At 45.9% G+C, this 22,348-nt stretch overlaps 1 protein-coding gene and 1 long non-coding RNA gene across 6 annotated transcripts in view; one reads left to right on the top strand and one right to left on the bottom strand.

Annotated features, from left to right (window-relative positions):
- The window catches only part of LOC147021003 (fibrillin-2-like), a 305,412-nt gene that overhangs the window by 143,162 nt on the left and 139,902 nt on the right, over positions 1-22,348 (top strand). For all 4 annotated transcript variants that reach the window (XM_085890782.1, XM_085890784.1, XM_085890783.1 and 1 more), the window contains 7 exons: positions 1,362-1,622; positions 2,078-2,218; positions 2,442-2,561; positions 3,992-4,117; positions 14,262-14,384; positions 18,603-18,725; positions 22,067-22,219. In XM_085890782.1, the coding sequence (XP_085746908.1) occupies positions 1,362-1,622; positions 2,078-2,218; positions 2,442-2,561; positions 3,992-4,117; positions 14,262-14,384; positions 18,603-18,725; positions 22,067-22,219 (1,047 nt within the window). The remainder of the gene's footprint in view (positions 1-1,361; positions 1,623-2,077; positions 2,219-2,441; positions 2,562-3,991; positions 4,118-14,261; positions 14,385-18,602; positions 18,726-22,066; positions 22,220-22,348) is intronic.
- LOC147021005 (uncharacterized) lies at positions 1,616-22,221 on the bottom strand. Of its 2 annotated transcripts, none has more exons than XR_015060704.1 (3): positions 22,086-22,221; positions 9,826-9,906; positions 1,616-1,900 (listed from the first exon to the last, which is right to left on the bottom strand). It is a non-coding gene; the product is annotated as an uncharacterized LOC147021005 (long non-coding RNA). The 2 variants fall into 2 exon arrangements; XR_015060703.1 differs by lacking the exon at positions 1,616-1,900 and adding an exon at positions 4,111-4,939.

Here is a 22,348-nt window from a genome sequence, read left to right as displayed (position 1 = left end):
CGGAGATCAGGGTCGTGGACGGGACTCACGAAGGCTCCACAAACGCCAGCAAAAGAACCAGCCAACTCCACGAACGAACCACGAACCCCCAACAACACGACACGACACACCCAACCAACGTGCTCCTTTCTTCTCAAATCCCCTCAGATGCGCTCCTCTCTTCCCCAATCTCCTCAGAACGAACGAAAGGCAACAAAAGAGCCCCCGTCCAGGGTGGGGCTCGATGAAGCACACGTCACTGTCCGCCTTGATTGGACAGGGTTCCCACGGGCACACCCTTTCTGGGCGGTGTTTCGGCCATACCGGGAGAAAGCCACCCCTCCCCTCCACGCGCGTTTGAGGAAGGTGGACGTGGTGCAACTGCCTCGACCATCGTCGGAATTCTAACTCGGGCAATGTTCCAGTGGTCATGTTACATTGGTTACTCCCAGCAGTGAGATTGCTGCCCAGCTTCTTCAAGGCGGACGGACAGCCAATTCGACATTTATGATCCCACTTATCCCAAAGCGTGGCTCGGCTTTGACGTCCCCCCCCCCCTGAATGAGTGTAAAGTAATCTTCTGGAATGAACATTACAATATCACATCAACAGGCACTAGAAGCTTTTTACTGAATGCTGAAGGACATACTCAAGAGCAGCGACCACATGGGTGGGGTTTTGTTGGTGTAGTCAGGAGATTTCTGCCAAACTCTTCCAGTTGTGTATGGTGGCACAAAAAAACAATTAAGATTGATGCTTGCCTCAAATCTTCACATCTGTGGAAGCATGTGGGGTAAAAGCTCTTCGTCCGACAACAAACATGTGATCCTTCTTTCGAGGTGATCACGATGCAGGTGGATTTGTAAAGCTGCCGTTAAGGATTGGAGATGGCCAGATGCCTCATGTTTGTGATGGATATTTCATCAGTACAGTAAACCCTCAAATATCATGGGGATTAGGTTCCTGGAAAATGCCGCGATAGCTAAAACCGCGATCGTGGAAACCAACAAATATGGCCTTTTGACCCATCCTTGCCATGGTGCACTCCCGGGTTAATCTTTGCTACTGGTTTAAAACTCGATCTTCATGATGGTTTACTAAAATCTAAATAACCCCATCGGGTGACCCAACTTGTAAGGTATAACAGTGGGGGAATTGGTTGCAGAATGGAACAGATAATGTGTTTGCATTAAAGACAATTTTGAGTCAGATGAAAACATGAGAAAAGGATAGGTGCACGTCGGATTCGAATCTGATTCCGCGATGAGGTTTGTGTTTGCAGATTTTGATTAAAAAAAAAGGCTTTTGATCGATATTAAATAAAAAAATAGCATCTCATGTGTGTTCTCTCTTTTCTCCCCATCATTGGTTATATCATGCAGAGGAATATGAGCACGTGTGTGAACGCCTTCCGGTGGGTCCAGGTGTTCCGGTGGGTCCAGGTGTTCCTGGGGGTCCAGGTTTTCCGGTGGGTCCAGGTTACCCCATTGGACCGAGAAAGCCTATCGTTCCCGGAAGTTGGCCTGGCTTACCTGTAACCGCTGGTGTTCCTACTCGACCTTACCGCCCATCTCGGCCTGGTTACCCTTTTGGCCCAGGAATTCCTATCGGACCTGCTCTTCCTCGAGGTCCCAGGCCTCCAGGTAAGCTGTGAGGACATTTAAAATGGTGTCTTTTTATTGGTGTTCTTGGATTTCATTGTATAATTTGATTAGTCTTTATAAAAGTTGGCATTTCTACCTTTTCACTTTTTTATAATTTTGGGGTTCCTCAATCCACTGAATCAGCTGATATTCTTTTGAGACTTACAACTCGGCGAACTCCTTCCAATTGCTGTATACCCAAGGCACAGCATCCATTAAATTAAAGGGTATCCTGCTGTTGGCTCCACTTGATTTTTCCTTGTCAAATCGAACTCGAACTGGAAATACATAGTCGTAGCACTTGATAATAATAATGATAATAAAATAACAATAATAATATATATTTCCGTTTTCATACAGCATCCTTCATAGCTTACCCAAGATGGTGTGCTAACGCACAGAGTTTATCTTAAGCAGCATGTTTAGGTTTCTTACTTCATTTTGCTGCATCACAGAAGTGCTGCCTGGAAATGAAACGAATCTCTGCCACCTTTACCCCAATGCCTGCCTGAACGGACGCTGCGTGCCCATCCCAATGAGTTTTCGATGCGATTGTAACCCTGGCTATCAGGTGGATGCCATGGGTCTGTGTGCTGGTAGGTATCTTCACCGTTTCTTTTTGCCAATCGCTACATTGTGCGGGAAGGTGTGGGGAGGGGGACGGTGGAGGGGTGCGGGCGTACATGGGATTCCTAATTGGGAGATGTACACGCTCAGAGAGAATGATTTTGAGGAATAAAGTTGGGGCAGATCAGCTAAAGCCAATGGATTGCTCTTGTGCACCAGTGTGGATTTTCTCCCCCCCCTCCTCCTTTCTAGATGTGGACGAATGCCTGAGTCTTCCTTGCACCCATGGGGACTGCATAAACACAGCTGGCTCGTACTACTGCCGCTGTCACGCTGGCTTCCAAAAATCTCCGACGCGCACCGAGTGTTTGGGTAAATCACAATCTGTAACCATACAAAAACCTGACCAGAGATGTCGTAGAAATGGGCAATTTGCTGTGCTTCGGAATTGCAATTTAATCGGTTTGATCTCCGCCGACACAACCACCTTTACCGACACAGCAAATTTACCTCGGCCTCAATATTGTGTTCCGGCCTTTTTTTTTTTTGTGGCGGGGTGCGGCGGAGGGGATTTGCGTTCAAAAATATCCCGCGATTGTTTTTTTTCCCCATTTTTACAACGTAATTAAAATCAACATTACACGAGACAACCGTCGCCGCAAGACCAATGTCTTCTTCAGGTCACCGATATCCATTCCGCATTTTGATGCGTCCTTTTTCAAAGGTCACAAAAGAACTTGCGGAATGCGTTTCTTGTGATGCAGGACAGAGCTGAGTAAATTTCACAGCTGCCTTATTCCTTGTTTGTTTCTCAAATCGAAGTGGCCTGACCCCACAGCTGTACTTGCTCACACGCAACTGAGCAGACAACGTGCTGGTGGCACGCTGTGACTTGTTTGGAACATCTTCTGGGAACGGGTGTAGGCTGGGTGTTTGAAAATCACCACATGGTGCACACCACGTGTTTTTTTTTTTTTCTTCACCCCGGGGGTCTCCACCAGTGATGAGAGAAAGGAGCAAAAACGCCCCGTTTCTGGCTTTACTTTGGGCGAGACCTTGGAGAAGCCATTTCGACTCTTTGGTCTGGCTTTGCAGCTGCGTAGGCCTGCGCCGCTCGGCATCGCAGGCTTGGCTGGAAAGCGGTCTTCTTTTTTTTTATTCTTATTTTTCCACAGGCACCAAAATTGTGATAACCTTGTGCACTCGAGTCACTCAAATTTGCTTCGTTAGTTCTGTTCGAATGATTATTTTTTTATTATTATTATTTTTTTTTTGTAAACCGATGATTTCTTATCTTTTATTTACAGTCGAGCCCTCTGTCCCACCAACCATCCTTTAATGAGATTGTAAACATGAATGTTTTTTTTCCTCTCACTCGAGGAAAAGAAGAAGTCATTATTCTAGAGCGGCGAAGTGTCAGGAACACTCCAGCTGAATATTTCAGCAACTAAGGAAGTTCCCCCCTTACCCCCGTACTCCTGCCATGTTGGGAAGCACAACAATTGAATGTTCTAACAGTAAAGACAAAGGCCAATGACCTGGTGGGCAACAATCAGGAATGGATCTCTGTTATCTTGAATGTTAACCTTTTTTAATTTTTTTTCACCTTCTCTTTACATTTTTGTTTCTTCGAATTTTTCAGCCGATACTTCCTCGTTTCATGATTCCACGTTAATTCGACAAAGCATGTGCGTTCTGATCATTCGTCGACATTGACAAATGTCGGATCACATAATCACTGTCCTTTTCTTTGTGCCACCTCAGCTTTCCCTCCCCCTCCCTTCTTCCCATTCCCCCTTGAGACATTAACGAGTGCGCCCAGAGCCAGCGGCTTTGCACGAATGGTCGCTGCATTAATACTGAAGGAAACTTCCAATGCATCTGCAACGCCGGCTTTGACCTCACTCCAGACGGACACAGCTGTACCGGTATGCTCCCGACACAGCTTGGCCTTGAGCCGTGTGCTTGGCCTCGTGCTCTGCTTATTGTCACTTGGACTTCAGGGGTCTCCTTTTGATCCGTGCCGATTGTCATTGTGCTTGCGTTTCTGGTCCTCGCGCTGCCTGACCCGGTGAAGGTGGAAGTTTAGTTGCTTTGTGTTCAAAAACTGCATCTGTATGTGCTTTTATTGCTCGTTTTTGGGAGCTCAGCTGATTGGTGAAAAATCTGAGATGCAAAGCAAGAATCTGATCAGGCTCAAACTGGCACCGGGTGCAGCACAAGTAATGGCGAGGGGTCTCGGGGAGCGCGTCTTCCTTTAATGAGATTTGTCCAACTGTCCTGTCTGCAATGATCACTTGAACCGTCCAAACAACCTCATAACCATCACGAGTCGTAAAACCCCATACCTTAATTTTCACTACCATTATACAACTACAACTCGCTATCCTGCACACAGACAAACATATAAACAGACATACAAACAGATAGAAAGGCTGTGAAAACATAACCTCCTTCACCTTCGGTGGCGGAGGTAATAAACAGTATAAGAGGGAAATACACCAACAGTAGGGTGAGAGACAAACGAGAGGAGACTTGGAGAAATACGGAATGAGGGCAAGCGGAGGACCAAGGGGGGTGAACAATATGGATACAGCTGCAAACTCTCAGGAAGGAAAAATTGGAAACTTGAAAAGAGGTGGGCTTGGGAGGGTTGATGGTGGAGAAGATCATGGTTGTGGGTGTGGGAAGCACGAGACAGCTGTTGACCACCGCCTGAGATTCATCACCAAGCCAGTTGTCTTGAAGCCCTGGAGGGAAGGGACCGAGGAAGTTGGTTCCACAGGTTGGAAGAAAGAGGAACAAATGAGTGGTGGTGAGCAGTGAGTCTGGATTTTGGAAGTTTCAGCAGGAGGGGGTTACTGGCAGACCAAGTGCACATTGCAGAAACCTGGAATGGGGGGGGGGGATACAAAGCAAAAAAAAAAAAGCAGAGGGTACAATCGTAGGAAGGAGGTGGAAGAAAAACAGACAGACCGCCAACCTGTCTGCGATGTGAAAGTGATACTATCCGAGATTCATCTTCTTTGTGGGAGAGTCCGATGATTTTGAAGGCCTTGATTTCCACAGTATCAAGCTGAGCAAGGTGTGAAAGCGGGGCACGACCCAGAAGGGAGCGTGGTACCACATCAAGCTGTGGACGAAGGCCTTGCGAGTGGATAAGAGTCCAGTTCAGGTGTGCAGCGGAAAGACCTTTGCACAGCAGAGGATGCCCCCAAGAAAGATCATAGCTGATAGTGAGGGCCAAAAGTTTGAACGACTGAACTTCTTGAAGAGGATTGTTTCAGAAGAAGATGGGAGGGTTTGCCACATGGTCTTTTCTGAGTGACAGTGTGAGAGTGTGAGATTTGTCAGGATTGAAAGACATTTTCCAAGTGTTGAACCAGCTTGTGATTCTATCAAAGTCTGGAGAGAAGGAAGAGACTGCTGTATACCTATCTGAAAGATGAGGGATGTTATGGCAGAGGATGTAGTCATCAGCAAAGAGATAGAGGATTTTTCCAGAGAGTCGGAGAGATCATTCATGAAATTTATTACCGTCAAAACGGTCCAAACACTGCTTTGGTGCATTCCAGTCATGACAGGGAGAGGAGATGAGAAGATCCCGTTGAAAGCCGCGTATTGGCTATGAGACGAGAGGAAATCAGTAAGCCATGTGTGGAGGTAGCCTTGTAATGTCATAGTTAGAGAGTTTGGAGAGCAAAGCAGAATGCCAAACTGTATTGAATGCTCGAGATATGTCAGAGAGCCCTGAACTCATGTCTGCCATCGAGGACCTCCATCCATTGTGTGAGAGTAGAAGCAGCATGTTCAAGGAAGATTGAGCGGGTCCGAATCAGAACTGATGGCCTGAGATCGAACCATTGGAGAAAAGAAAGGGTTTGGCGTCGACTGCGATAATTAATAGATTCCATGACATTGCTGATGATTCGAAGCAAGCTGTTAGTGGTAGGTCTGTAGTTAAGATGATCTGTTTTTGCACAACGTTTATGCAATGCAGTCATGTTGGCTGACTTCCGAGTGTATTTGGGAGCGTCCATAATTTTGGAACATTTGGGAACATTGGACGATGACCAAGGGCAAATGATAGGGTGAACAGAGCAGATCGAGGATGTTGCAAGAGCAGCAGAGTAGGTTTTTAGGACTTGCACTGATGCCATTCGGTCCAGTTGCAGAGTCAGAGTTGAGCGTTGCCAGAAATGTCTCCACCTTCTCAGTTGAGCAAGTGACAGAGTCCAGGAGTCGTTGGATGTGATTGGGTTGGGTGGGTGCAGAGAACAATGGGTTGGGGACACAAAATTTGGAAGCAAACACAGAATTGAGGCATTCGGCTTTATCATGAGCAGAGTCAGCTGTGGTGCCATTTGAAGTGAGGGAAGGGATGATGGAGCACGGCCATACTCCATCGATATAGTTCAGCGCCATCAGGTTTTGGAGGAGTGAAACGAGTTTGAAAGTTCAGTTTTGAGGTTGACGACAGTCGTTGTTTTCTGTCTCTCCTGAGGCTGGATGTACTTGCTGCAGGCTTTGTGTTGTGATCTGAGGTTGCCTTAAGTCAGATTTGCCTTCCAATAACAGAAGGCAAGTTGTTTCAGTTGCAGCTGCCTCACTGCAGGATTCAGTGCACCATGGGCAGGAGGAAGGGTATGATAACTGAAGACGAGATCGGATGAATCTGTCCGTCAGGGAGAGCCGATTTATTGTAAATAATTCCCAGACCGTGTTTATATCAGGACTCGTATGGGAGACCAGTCCAGAAGTGGTGTGGTGGCTTGCAGTCCCTGCCAGTCAGCCTGAGTGAACTGGTAGACTCGCCGGCACTGAGGCAGCTCTTTGAGAAGAGCAAGAGAGATGTAGACTCTCACAAACACAGGATCAGATGAACCAATTGGAACAGAGGAAGAACAGGAGACATTCCAAGAATTGGTGGTCATTCCCAAGTCCAGCAGGGAGGATTATCCTTTGGCAGAAATCCGGGTTGGAAAGTTCACATACCGATTCAGACCCATGCAGTCACAGAAGTCCTTTGCTGAAGTGCCATGGCAGGTGATGGAGGTACCAATTCACTCAGCCAATTATCATGATGACAATTGAAATCACCACATATGAGGAAGAGAGTGTTGGGATGAGTGGTTGAAAGGTGGTCCATGTTGGCCGAGAAAGATGTAGATGTGGTCGAAGCTGTTTGGAGGATGGTACAACACACAGACAAGCAAGAGGTGTGAGCGAAGGGGAAGTCACAGCCAAAGGTACTCCTTGTGGTGTTTGAGTTGTAAGGGTAGTGCACAGAGAGTGAGAAATGGAGTTCTTCATGTAAAGTGCATTTCTGCTGCTGGATAGGGTTCAGTCCTATCGAAGCATCGCAGACGATAGCCAGGAGAGACACTAAGGAGTCAGGGATGTTCTGTTGGAGGAAGGATGCTGTTAAACAGATGATGTCCAGTTTATCAGCAGTGGCCTGGATTGAGAGATCTGTAGGGTTGGAGTGGAGGCTTCAGATGTTTGAAGTCCACACAGTTATGGACAGGGGAGGAGGCACTTTTGCCAGCATGCAGGAATGTGGAGATGGGGAGGGGGAACTTGGATAGGCATAAGACAACAGTGAAGCTGAGAAAGGGTGTGGTGGGGGGAAGCTTGGAGGGGATGGGTGAGGGTGAATTTAGGAGAGGGAAGAGCGAGGGAGAAAATGGAAGCGAGTCATTGTGATTGAAAAACTGGGAGGGGGAAGCTGAGATTGTGTGGTTAAGGGGAACATCGGAGGGGGAAGTGTGAGCAGGAAGATTCGTGGGGTTGAGGCCAGGAGGAAGATGCGAGTGGTTGGGATCAGGGGGGAACATTGGTGTGTGTGGGGTGTGGGGGAAGATGGGAGGGGAGGGGTGAGCAGGAAGATTGTAAGGGCAGATTGAGAGGGAAGGAATGAGGGGTGGAGTGAGTGGAAAGCAGAAATGGGGACCATGAAGTGGAGGGATTCTGAAGAGGAGAAGTGGTGGAGGGGGGCACAGAGAAGGAGTGGGTTTGGAAAGACCCAATCACGTGCAGGCACTGATGAGTGGGAGAGTACTGATGTGAAGAGGGGTTGATGGTGATGTGCAGGCAACATCTGCAAACTGGACTTCTCATGATCCACAATTTGGACGTACATGTCTTCTGCAAACTGGAACACCTTCATCTGCAAACTTGCATACCTCCATCAATACAACGTTGTTCGTTTCTCGTTTTTTTTTTCTCTCCAGGAACTTCCTCATTTTTTGGCACACTTAGTTTATCCTGCGATATACATGTACATGATGTTCGGGAGTACAAGAAGTCTTGGAAGGAGGAGAAAAAATAGATTGATGTAGTTAATGCACAAATCTTACAATTTTTTTTTCGTTTTTTTTAAACTGTGTCACAGGCTTCACAGTCAGAGACATTAAGTGGAAAAACCACTGCAAGCCGAAGCTAATTTCTGCCTTCTGCTCACATGCCCAGAAAATCTTCTTCCGACGTGCCTCCCCTTACTCAAGTGACTTTAGACAACGTTTGCTTAAATAATGTTGAGCTGTGCAGATGTGCTGCACGTATCGTAAGTGTTCTTTCTGGCCGTGGTACTGCGGCGTGTGCGCCAGAAAGTTAAGTGCACACATGAACCCTTGGGTTTTGTTCTTTTGAGGTGCAGCTTAAAATGGCTCATCGTCCTTTGCGTAAGAGAAAAGTATACATTCGTGATTGGTTTTGCTTTCATGGAATATCCGCAGTGTTGTTGGGAAGCAGGTTTTTGCAAATTTTCGGAATTAATAATTCGTCTTGTTCGTGCATCAGCAGACAGGTAGAACAATGGATTAAATTAATGGGATGTTGGTTGAGGTATGCCAACCGCTGTGGGGAAGCACGGCGACGCTGCCGTTTTGGCCATTAACCCTTTATCGGAGCAAGAGTATTACAGACTTCTGGATCGCTGCTGCCACAAGGATAGTGTTCAAGCAAGTTTACTATTTCATGGCGCAGCGACGAAGGGTGAAGATCCTAAGGTCTTCAGTTTGAGCCACTGTCGTGCCGTAAAAGGTTGAATCGGCTTGTCATCCTACCGAAGTTGGGAAAACGAGTCCCAGCTTCCTGGAAACAGGGGGCACTTCATCAACGGCACAACCATGCTCCCAGCACTGATGCAACCAGCTGCCACAGGCGACATACAAAAGACTGTAAATATGTTCCTCCTTGTTTTCTTGTTTGTTCCTTTGTTTCTTGCTGCACTTATTTTCCTTTTTCATTTCTTTTTTTTTTTCTTCCTTTTTTTTCTTTGTATTACCTTCACTCGCTCCACTTTTCAGGAATATTTGCTTTGCACAAAATCAATGAAAAAGATAAAATAAGTTAAAAAAAAAACAAAAAACAAAAAAACAAGGAGGAACATCCTGCGTAATTATAATGGCAACGAGATTGGCACTCGGTAGAGCGAATACCTCCACCAGGCTGAACAGTCGCCATTTTGTATCCGACTGATGGGCTGGATCTGCTGATCTGAAGCGAATCTAATCGGTTTGTTCTTGTCATCGAACCAACTCATTCACCAAGTTGTGTTATAATCTATCTTCAACTTTTTGGTTAAGAAATACATATTGATGGTACACAATACCACCTTTACTTGTTAGCTCACCTGGAACGTAGTTCCGGGGAGCTTGTGGGATGGCGCGTCATCCGTCCGTCCGGTCGTTCACAAATACTTTCACCTTCTTCTCTGAAACGACACACAAAATTCCGATGAAACTTCACCACAGCCTTCATCACCCGTGACGTACCAAAGTTCGTTCATGGCATTAGAAAAATTGTTGTCTATGGGGGTTTAAGGGGTTGCCCCCAAAAATATGCATTTGCTTTCTGCTCCGAAACCACACACACAATTTCGATGAAACTTGACCACAACCTTTATCACCTGTGATGTATCAAAGATTGTTCACATCATTAAAAAAAAAAAAATCCATACGGATTTACTTTCTTCTCCGTTACATATTTTGTGGATCATCCGTGCCTACCAGTGGTTTTCTGGTCATCTTACCCAGCTGCTACCAGGTGAGAGCCCAGGGGTATTGGCCCTATCTTTCAAATATAGTTCGCAGTCGCTGAAAAAAACAAAACAATGGGATAAATAGCATCCTGGGATGAAGGTATGAAATAGGGTGAGGGAGGGTGTCTTCATCGAGCTTAATGTAAAATTTTATGGGGTGTCTGTTGAAGCATTACGGGGTGTTCCAGGTGGTTGGGGGTGTCAGATTTGAGCAAAAGATGTGAAATATAATTTTTAATAAATGGCCCCTGACCATTTAAAGTGAATAAGTGAATAAGTGAAATTTCTGTGTAGTCGATGACAGAATTATAGGAAAGCAGTAAAACGTTTCACATTCTGCTGTTTCGACGTGGGAATACCCATTTGCTCTTATTTGCAGGAGGAGAGTGAGAGTAAAGATGGGACAACTTTGGAAGGGGGAGGTGGGGTTGTGAACTTTCGTTTGGAGGAGGGAGATGGGGGGGAGGGGGAAGGGAGTTGACGGTTCGATTGCGGTGAGGGGATTGGGGAGAGAAAAGATGGGATCGAGTTTGGAGGGGGAGGTTGAGGTTTTTTGTTGAGGAGTTGTCACAATTGCATGTGTAAGTTTACTCACAGTAAAAAGTGTGTGTGTGTGTGTGTGTGTGTGTGTGTGTGTGTGTGTGTGTGTGTGTGTGTGTGTGTGTGTGTGTGTGTGTGTGTGTGTGTCACTGTGAGTGGTGAGGGTGATGCAATCAACCTATAGATAATGTGCTGGTAAATCATGTGACAAAGCTCAAAAGTATAAGTCAGACAATAATTATTTCAGTTTCTAACTTGTGGATCCTTTCAATGTCGCGCATGTATTTTCATGCATCGCGTACAGTGTTTCTCCAGCCCTGAAAATTTGTTCCCAGCATGCGCCAGCCCATGTGTTCGCAAATAATGGGCACCACAATGTGAAAGTTGTTTGTTGCTGTCAATCTATGTACCATGATCATGGAGATTAAACATCATTTCATAGTTTTGTCCATTTCTCGAGATTATCAACTGCCGGGCACATAGAAGCTACACGTGTATTACAATTAGCCCTGCTTACGGCTGTACATATGTCTGATACGGCTGTACCTGTATGTCTGATATGTCTGATACGGCTGTACCTGTACGTATGTCTGATATGTAACGTAGAAGGTTACTGATTGATGACTAAATTGGTGGCGATTATGGGCGATGATATAAAGAAATGCGAAAAAACAAAAACGCTCCTTACCCTCAGTGTCTGGCACTTTCCTGCAGCTGTTCTGTCCATTTTCTTCTTTTCCATTCGATTCAAGTTATCTCTAATCTTCATGGGGATCGCGTCGGCTTTCAATCGCTTCAAGTTACTCATCGCAAACTGGGAATACCGGCCGGTGTCGGACGAGTTATCTTCAACATGGGAGCTGCAACTGACGTTTGAAGTAGTTGTGCCATGCCACTTTCCTCGAGACAGTTTTACCTTGGCTGTCTATATTTTCCTTCCAGCTGGATCTTGTGGGAAAACATTCGTACTCACACCATTTTTGGTTATGTTGCTACAACCAGCAGCAATACATCTCGATGGTATTCTCAGTACTTTTTCAGAGATCAGGATTTGGAGAGCATATGTAAGCCACACGTAAACACAAGTCCTGATGCAAAAGTATCCTGCAGAGGATGTAGCGGATCACTTTATATATGACATAATCACATTGTCCTTTTTTGGGGGGGAGGCGTGGGGTGCCAATCATGCATACACGGACACCAAGAAACATTGAAGTCTTCGTTTCAGGATATTTATTCAAGAAAGAAACATTGATTAAGTGTTAAGTGAAGCCATATCGATCGATCTCACACACACACACACACACACACACACACACACACACACACACACACACACACACACACACACACACACACACACACACACACACACACACACACACACACACACACACTTTCATGTGCAGTCTTGTGGCTCTGGTACTCATTTTGCTGACCTCGGAAGGATGACAGGCTGAGTCAACCCCACCTGGTGTTAATTCAGCAGCCGACAGGGCTCAAACTCAGGACCCTAGGATCCCAAGCCAGCCACCTTCAGTGCTAAGCCAACGCCAGGCTTGCCATATCTGTTCATTAAAACAAACATGAATTTCTGATTCCGTGGACCTTTAATGGTCTTGTGCTTATAAAGGGTCTTCGGGGTCTTAAGGGTCTAAGGGCTCTAAAGGTTATTGGGAGTCTTGGTGGTTTTATTGGTCTGAAGGGTATTGGGGGTCTTAAAACCAATTTTCCAATTTTCTAAAGGGACAGACAAACCAATTTTCTTGCGAATCTTTGATTTTTCAAGTGACGAACAGACAGACAGTTGAAAACGTCACCTTCGTCCATCTTTGATGGTGGAGGTACAAAGAAATTGAAAGAGAAGAGACAAGCAAACAGCTGGACAAACTGCGCTTTGCAAAAAATGGATGAAATCAACAGAACCTCACTTAGGATTGTCCTTATTATTTATTTATTTTTCTGTACAAAATTGAGGCTGATGAAGGAATGAGGTGCCATTGGGGAAGTTTGGCAATGGTGGGATGCAACAAGCAAAGGAATAAGCTAACAACAAGCGAGGAGTGGAAGAAACACAGTAACCTGCACATCGGGGTTAGGAGAAGTCTGGTTAATGGGGGAAGAAAGGATCGCAGGTGGTGATGGGGTGTGACATGAGATGGTGGGGAACCGCTTGCTTGAAGCCCAACAGGGAGGAGTACAATTGAGACATGTCTGGAAGGCAGTTCCATAAACGGGCGAAAATAGGAACAAAAGAGGTATAAAGAAAGTCTTGGACAGCGTCGGTGGACAGCATTGGTCGACTGAGAGTGGAGAGAGCCAGACCAGAGGAGAAATGCAGAGAGGGCATGGACGTGCCTGCATTGAGAGGACAACAGGCTTTATGCTTCGACTTCATCGTGGGATATTCCAAGAATTTTGGGCTTTCGTCCCTCACAGAATCCAGAAGAGACAGACGTGATGCTTGTGGCCATCCCATAGCATGATAGATGATCCTTCCTGTCATTATCAGAGTCTTCTCCCCCCCCCCCCTCTTTTTCTGTCATTGCTTCGTGCAAGGGACGATCGATATTTCGTAACCAGGCGTAAGGCACAATTTGCTCTGAGAATGCAGGGTCTTCAATCAAAACCCTGAAGGGATCACCGATCATTACCTCTCACGTGTCTGCATCATTGTAACACCACCATTCCTCGCGCACCATCATTACCCTTGATCTATTTGATGTCTGATGCATCACAAGTCAGCATGGTCATCGGCGGCCTTGCTGAAGTAATTAAGCTTGCAGATAACCCACGTCCTCCAGGAACCTACAAAGATGATTACCAATCATTCCTGCACTACAAGTCACCAGAACATTTTGCTCAACCATATCTTATCTCATGACGCATGATAAACAAATCTCCGCAAAGGCCTGCTCTTTCGTACCCCGATGATGTGCCGCTGCGCCGTCTGTTCATTAGCCGGGGTCGGGTTCTATTTCCAAAGCGTCACTGCAAGACCGAAGGAAGAAAACCAGGCAAGCAAGCCGTAAAAGCTGCCAGCTGTGTTTCCGCCATTTGGTCATGATGACTGTTATCATTCAACAAAGGCTACAACAATAAACTGTGCTTTGAGCCCAAAAAGGCACTTCATTCCGACCACTTGAACCATTTTTGATGTCCTGGGTCTTTTTTTTTTTCGTTGCCGAGTCGCGTTCCTTGTGCGAGACCGAAGCGCCCTTCGCTATCCTCCTCAACTGGAGCTTCTAGTCTTGAGGACTTTTAAAACATTGAGTTTGAGCCTCAGTTTTAACTTGTTGCTTGCCATTCTAAAGTCTCGCCATACTTGCACGACTTTTAAAACGGTGGTTTTTCCTTTGCTCTTCTGTTATCAACCGCGCTGAACTTTTATAACGATGAATTTCCTCGCACTGCTTTGAATTAGCCATCCTTCTTACCCTGTGTTTCCCTCCACCCCAATTGCTGCCTTCCACTCGACCCCTTGACAGACCACGATGAATGTGCAACCACAAATATGTGCCTCAACGGGATGTGCATTAATGAAGATGGAAGTTTCAAATGTATCTGCAAGCCTGGCTTCTTGCTGGCACCTGGAGGCCGCTACTGCCTGGGTAAGCTACTTCCTGGTCAGAAAACCACAGTCGGAACACCACATCACTCTGACTTGTCTAAATAAGTCCGTTGGGTGAATTTGTGGGAAAGTGCATGGATCGTTAGCAGGAGAATAAGCAAACCTTTATGCGAAGTATTTGCCTTCCACATGTACTGCTCCTCCATGAAATATGATGCTAATCGAGATGCTAAGGGTTTCATTCCAGGAGAGCGCGGCACTTTGCCTCCATTCTGGGCTTCAAGAGCCGGGCTTGGAGCAATTCTTCAGGAAGCCACCGATCAAAGATTTTGTGATTTGTGAAAGTGATATCAATTGGAGGTGGAGCTCCCCGTGTGAACCGATCACAATGTTTGTTGGATTTTTTTTTTCAGTACTTGCAAGCGTTTAATGAAGGTTTCTTTTCTCATCTTCGCAAGCATTATAGTCCATATTAAACGTGAGCTCTCTCGTTCAATGCAATGCCCTGGTGTTGGCTTAATGGCTGGAGTGGTGGGCTTGGGATCCTCGGGTCCTGAGTTTGAATCCTTCTCGGCTGTTGAATTAATACCAGGTGGGGTTGACTCGGCCTGTCATTCTTCTGAGGTCGGCAAAATGAGTACCAGCTTGCTGGTATCCTGTGTCGGAGTGGTGACCCATCCAGGATTGTGCCAAATAGCCAAGGTGACTGCTTAGGCAGCACCAATGCTCTGCACAGAGTGTGGTTCTGATGGATGTATGGATGTATGGATTGATTCAATGCAGGAGGAGACCATTAGGCCCATTCAACTTGTGCGATGGTCGTTTGTCAGTGCTCTATCCTTTTAAAATAACTGAGTGTCGAGCAAGGAAACAGCACATCCCATTTTTTTCCCCCCCAAGTCTTTGGTAAGCCTCGGCCGTGGATCGAACCACCGTTCTCAGAGCGGCCGTTCCGGCCATTACGCCACCGAGTCTGGTTAATATCCTTAAGGTTAAAATTTCAACTCCATTACATTGTGACGGACATGAGTTTGGGATTGGAAGTACAAGCTGGAGGGCGATTAACAGACCAATGCTCGGTAACTCGCTGCATGCTTGAAAATATTAATAAGCTGGAGAGTTCATCGAACACAATACCCCATGCAATGTGCAGTACTTCAGATATGTACAGTACTTGAATTAAAAAAAAAAAATCCTGAAGTTTAGTTCCTTCATTTAACCTCTTGAACCTTCATTTAAATTGAACTCCTGCACAACAAAACCGGAGGTTCTTTGGAAGTATTATGACAGAAGATTTGTGTTCTCCAGTGAACAAGTGAATAATTAAAGTTGAATTGAATAAAGATTGTAAAAGTCGCATAAATCAACTAGAATGGGCACTCGGTAGAGCGCATACCTTCGCCTCCGCTACTTTTTTGTTCTTGACATGAGAGTGGGGGGAACAGAACAGTGAACATTTTGGTGTTGGTTTCATGCAAATCGGTTTTGATTTGACCGTGTTATGACAAAAACCGCATATTTTGAAAGGTCGTGACCCCACTGACCTTTGACCCCCAACCGCTAACAAGGGTAATGACGTAATTGTGTCATGTCACCCATCACAAGATTGGGCAATGAATTCTGAACATTTTGGCATTAGTTGCATGCCAATGAGATCAAAATTGACCGCGCTATGGTAAAAATACGAATTTGACCTTGACCTTGACCTTGACCTTTGACCCGATCGCTCCCAAAATCTAAGCAAATGTTCCTTGGATAATAACCCATCATCCCACCAAATTTCAAGCGATTTGGTTTTCTACTTTCTGAGTTATGCGAATAACAAACACACACACGCACACACATATTCACAAATAAATAAATAAATAAATACACAGCGACCAATACCTAACCTTTCGCAGAATGCAAAGGTAATTAATTCCGGGTTTTACCGACATTTTCTGCAGTGTCGATTACATCACCCGAGCTAACACGTTACATTAGTCATTCGTGCCTGTTGTTTGTGTCCTTTATAACATCTTTGTAAAAAGTAAGTTTCCTGTTTGGATTGATTTTCAATTTTGTTGCACTGCCAGGCAGGCATCTTCTCTGCGCACGTGCGATCGGGACAAATTCTGAGGCTTGTCTTCCTACTCATGTTCCGATCTGTGTTCAAGACGTACCATTCAATTTAACCACATCGTTCCTCGATCATAAACTCACGATCATAACCTGGTGTGACGGACGGACGGACGGATGGACATGGACCAATTGCTCAACTCCATGGGGGTAATGACTCTCATGACACCGCACAGAAACACTTTTCATAGTTCGTTGAATTACCTCCAACATCACTTGTTCAAAATGTCCAGTTGAAAAGGAGTTGAAACTTTCAAGATAAATCGAGGATCTCAGGTGGGTTAGGAACCATCAGATTGGTGACTTGGAACAGTCGGGTGAACTTGAACACTTGTGGCTACGTCCGAAGTACTCTCTGTCCGTCGTAGGAATTATCTGTACATCAAAAAAAATAGACTGTACGTATCAGGTCGATTTATGTAATGCTTCTATCTATTGGTTTTCATTCAAACCCACAAAGAAAAAAAGAATAGTCATTGCTGCTATGGACTGTCGTCACAAGTGTTCAAAGTCATCCTGTCTGACGGGAACCTCCGAATAATTTTGGGTCGACCAATTGCTTGATGTGCACACACCCACAGGCCAAAGTTTTCTCTGCATTTCTCAGAGTGTGTTTTCAAATTCAATCTTTATTCTGATTTCGCATTGAAAGTAAAAACATCGTTTTCTCCAATGCAGATTTCAGTCCGTCTGCGCAGGGTTTGCAACATCCAAGATACGCTGCCTGTCGTCACGGGCTCAACGCGTCACATAGGTGTGTCAGCACTTCGAAATATTCCACAAAATGCAGCTCTACCCATGCAGAAGTCCTCCGTGTTGGATCGGAAATTGGCCGACATGAAAGCACATGACGCGCTTTCGAGCAATCAGGAGCTCCGCAGCAACGTTCAAAAGATGACCCCTCTCTCCTGTTCGGAGAGGCCACGCGTGACCACCCGACCATGAAGGTGGAGACGTTCGATGAAAGCAACAAGTGGGAATTCTCTCCCCTGAGGCACCGAAATGTTTGTTTAATGCTCCTGCAGTTTTGAGCTCCTTCCTTGGGAACGGTTTCCTTTGATCTCGTAATGTTGAATATCCACCTGCTCTCAACGTTCACCTCTTATGGGGCCGGCTTTGGCAGTGATGGGCATGCTTAAGTGGGTTGTGCACATGTCAGGAAGCTCGGAACAAAAAAAAAACCAAAAGCATCCATGATGAGGAAGTAGGAAGTTTGATCGTTTTGTAAAATGCGCTTTGTACTGACGGGGGTAGGTTTGATTGGTATTTTTATGGGTGAGTGTAGAGGGGGGGGGGGGCGGTTCTTATGAATGAGACGAGATAGTCCAAACCCATGACGGATACAATAAAATAAGGAGAAGATTAGATGCAGGAAGAGTCTGCTTGACTTATCACATCATATCCACATCTTATTGCACAGTCTCTCAACTTGATTGTTTTGCACTTAATGGAGTATCTTACTGATAAGAATTACTACTTCCATCTCACTCACTTGGCACGAGGGCTGGCAGGATGACTTAGACCCGAGGGATGCACATTCTCCTCTGAGCCATCTCGCCTGGGTTTGAATCCCGACGCACATTGACACCGTCATCCCGATGTTTCACAGGCGGGGTGATTCATCAATGTGTTTGCCTTGCCATACCTCGGATGGACGTTAAACTGGTCTCCTGTCCGGCAGCATTAGTTGGTTGGCGGTGTTGGAAGAGTAGACGACCTATCGCCGGCACCCTGAACAAATCCAAATTCTACTGCTGGGAAATGGATGGAAAACCACCCAGCATGACCCCCGGGCCAAGAAACTGCTTTGGCAGCACCGACGCTCTGTACCACAGAGTGTGGTACATCGAATTGTGTATACATATGTATATATATATATACATACACATACCTTCAGGATACTGAACATAGAACCAGGACCGAAGAGGTTACTGGGGCATCCTGCCCCATCGTTCATGCCAGGAAAATCTTGCCCCAAATTTTTTGAACCGCCATTTAAATCGTTGTTAGCAAACTTACATTGTGCCCTAAAAGGCAGTGAAAGTGATCCATTGGAAAACGGAGGTTCTGTCTTTGGTGCTAATTGTCATCTTGAACAGTATATCAGATGAATCCGTTTTCACGTCCATGTGTTCCGCAGATGTGGATGAATGCCAGACAATGGGGATCTGCATGAATGGCCGTTGCATCAACCTGGAGGGCTCATTCCGTTGCGAGTGTCCCCTTGGCCTGGTCATCAGCACAGATGGACGTGTGTGCATCGGTAAGCGTTTGCACGGACACTGTACGATAAATGAGACGGTATCTGCTCAAATATCGATGCCTTGCAGCCCAGCACATGATAGCATTGTGTGACGACTCAGCATCTGAAGAACAATGGGATACACAGGTTCTCTTCTGAGCTACCTGCAAAAAAAAAACAAAAAAAAAAAAACGCAAATCTAGTCTCGTTTTACGGAGAAACTCTTGATGTGAATTGGCCGGTACATCGAGTCACAAATATAGTTCAGGATTTTGAAATGTAACTTGACCTGCAATATTTTCCTCTAATTGCTTCCTCTACCTCCCTCCGCTCTCTCTCAGTCTTCTGACCCTCCCAAGCAACTCCAGGATGCACGTGTTCTTCCAGTAATCCTCACCCTTTTTATATTTTCTTTGTCTGCAAAGTCAAGGCTCGTGGATGAGTGAGAACATAGAATGGATCAGGAAATAACAGAACAAAAGGAACAGTCAAAAGAGAGTGGAAACGCAGCAACAGCAGGTTTGAGGGACAAAAACGGGGGGGGGGGTCTTGGAGAAATAAGGGATAGGGAAGAATGAGGACAAGGGGAGGATACGTGGGGTGGACAAGATTGATACGGAAGCAAAATTTTGGGAGGGGTTGAGGAAGGTTTAACCGGTGTCGAAAAGATCATGGTTTTGGATCGGGGGGGGGGGTGGTTTGAGATGGTGGTGAACAGCTGTCTTGAAGACCTGGAGGGAGGAATGAGATTGAAGAGAGTGTTGGAAGTTTGTTCCTCGGGCAGGAAAAAAAAGAGGAACAAATAAGTGGAGGTGAGAGCAATGGTTCTGGATTTTGACAGTTTCACCAGAAGGGGGTTGCTGATAGACTGTGTGCATCCTACAGAATCTTGTTGGGGGGTGGGGGTGGGGGAGAGAGGGAAGGGGACCAGCCAGAAGAGGATGCAAGACCAAAAAGGAGGTGGTAAAAGAGTGAGAGATCACAGAGCTGCGGTGTGAAAGTAATGCGTCCATAGACTCAGCTTAATCGCAGGTGATTCCAATGATCTTGAAGCCCTTGGTTTCCACAGTGTCAAGCTGAACAAGGTGTGAGGCAGGGGAGCCAGAAGGGAGGACAGTACTCCATCAAGCTGCGGATGAAGGCCTTGTTTGTGAATAAGAGTTCAGGTGTCCCAAGCAGGGGACTTTATTTGATGGAGGATGCCCAGTCGGTGACTGGCTTTGGGGGTCAACTTTGTGGTGTGTTTTGCCCAATGTTTGAATGGCTGAACTTCTTTAAGAGGATTGTTTAGGAGGTACATTGGAGGGTTTGCCATGCAGTCCCTTCGGAGAGACAGAGGGAGAATGACATTTGTCAGGATTAAAAGACATTTGAAGTGTTTGACCAGCAATTGTGATTTTTATCAAGGTCTGCAGAGAGGGAAGAGGCTGCTTCTTTCCGATGCGAAGGATGAGGCCATGTTTTGGCAGATGCTGGAGTCATCACCCAAGTGATAAAGAGGATTTTTTTTCAGAGAGTCAGAGAGATCGTTGATTGAGATTGAGAATAGGACTGGACCCAGAACACTGCCTTGGTGCATTCCAACCTTGACAGCTAAAGGAGATAAGAAGATCCCATTGAGAGCCTTGCGTCGGCTACGAGAGTACAGGAAGTCGATAAGCCGTGTGTGTCGTTGGCCTTTGATGCCATAGGCAGGCAGTTTGGAGAGCAAGGCGGAATGCCAGATTGTATCAAATGCTCAAGCCGTCTCGAGAGATGGCCCTGATCTCATGTCTGACAATTTCCTGGTTAAACTTCCAAAATCCAGGCTGACCGCATTCCTCAACTCTTTTATTCCTCACTTCTCCCGACTATGTCATGACCTTGCAGAAGTAGTTGCGTCAAACAAGCCGTGCACCACCATATCCTGTCATCCCCCATCTTCACCCATGATCTTTTATACTCCCATTAACCTTAGCTAACCCAACCGTCTTTCGCACAGGTTACTGTGTTACATCCTCCTCCTCCTCTTTGTTTATTCATTACTGTCTTTGTGAGTGAACGATTATCAAATGTTTGCTTGCAACCTTTCTGATTTTACCAAACACAATTTAAAATATACTTCCGTTTTTAGACTCCTGTCCCAAAATTGTATACCTTGAAGTATAGACCATATTTTATATTCCCAAACTAATGGACCTTGTCATTTACAGATATTAACGAGACAAAGGAAGGGTCTCAAAAGGTGTCTGTCGGTCTGTCTCCCTGTCTATCTGTATATATCTACCTCTCTACTTCTCGATATATTTATTGATCAAACATGAGAGCTTCAAGTCTGGTTGATCGTATCAATTCAAATTTGATGAAGATCCGAATCCGGATCTGGATATGAGAAAAAAAATTTTTAGTTCATGTCTGGATCCACATCGGGCCTGTCGGTGGGATACAAAACGTAAGCTGTTCAGCCTGGCGGAGCTCTGTGCTCTTCCGAGCGCCTTTCTAGTTTTGATTTGTCCTCCCACGTCGAATCTTTCAGCTCACCGTCACTCCCTTATCTCTGTCTTTTCTTGGGTTCATAGAACCATCTCCCTATATGTTTCCTCTCTTGTTCTTCCATCCAGTTCCTTCATCACGGCTTCTCATCGCCATCTCAGGGTTTCTCCCTTTCCCACCGATAAGGTTTTTAAACCTCCCTGATCCTGCCCCCACTGTCTTTATTTCACTATTGTGCCATTTTATTTTAACGTCCATCGCCCAGCTGCTACCCGTCTCACTCGGACCTGCTGTTGGTTCTCTGCTCTTCAAATCTTTGTCCTCAAGCTCTTGGCTGAGTCTTGATCTCCAAGAAAAAGCGCTTTGCCAAAAAATGCCTGTTTATTCACCGATAGTGGGAACTCTCTTCCAAGCAAAGAACGAGTGAGCTCTGTCTCCCAGAGGAAGGTGCACCCCACATTCGCTCGATTGGATTTGAAAGGCTCATCGGTTTCAGCCTTGGAGCCACTCTCTCGGCGGTCAAATCACCATATTGTGAAGGCGCTGAGACTGCAATGTCTGCCACCATTGTCGGAAATTTAAGAGCCATCATAATCACGCATACTGCTCTCCTCGCTCGGAAAGTTCTCGATCATCTTTTGAAAGTCTCGACTCGAGAGGTTGATGAAGAGTCGAGCATTTGACATCCTGCAAATTAAGCCATGATTAATGTTAAATGGACAAATAAATATACCTCGTCACACGCGGAATCTCATCTCCTGGGATGTCATCAGTGCACCGCAACCACTATATTTACATTGAGATTGTGTATACCATAACTCAGGTTGATCAGTCGTTTGTTTTCTCTTTCTTTTTGACCTTTTACCATGGTGACATGACATGCTTCGCAGACACACACATGCGTAGCACCTGTTACGGGAGTTACAAGCATGGCCAGTGCATCCGCGGCCTGCCGGGCGCCGTCACCAAGTCCGAGTGCTGTTGTTCCGATCCGAAGCACGCCTTCGGAGAGCCGTGCAACCCCTGCCCGGCGCTGCACTCGAGTGAGTAGAGTCACGGCATTGGAGTTAGGTGCAAAACCTTCAAAGCACCGTCCTGAGAAGTATTTCTTTAGCGAACAAGGTATGTGCGTCGGTGCGTACTCGTAAAACCGGAAATGAAGTTATTTGTTC

Source organism: Eptatretus burgeri, chromosome 8 (genome assembly GCF_056783735.1).
Source record: "Eptatretus burgeri isolate ZD-2024b chromosome 8, Ebu_testis_v1, whole genome shotgun sequence".
NCBI classification, from domain to species: Eukaryota; Metazoa; Chordata; class Myxini; order Myxiniformes; family Myxinidae; genus Eptatretus; species Eptatretus burgeri.
The sequence above is the reverse complement of the archived record's forward strand: the minus strand, read 5'-3'. Positions and strand labels throughout refer to the sequence as shown.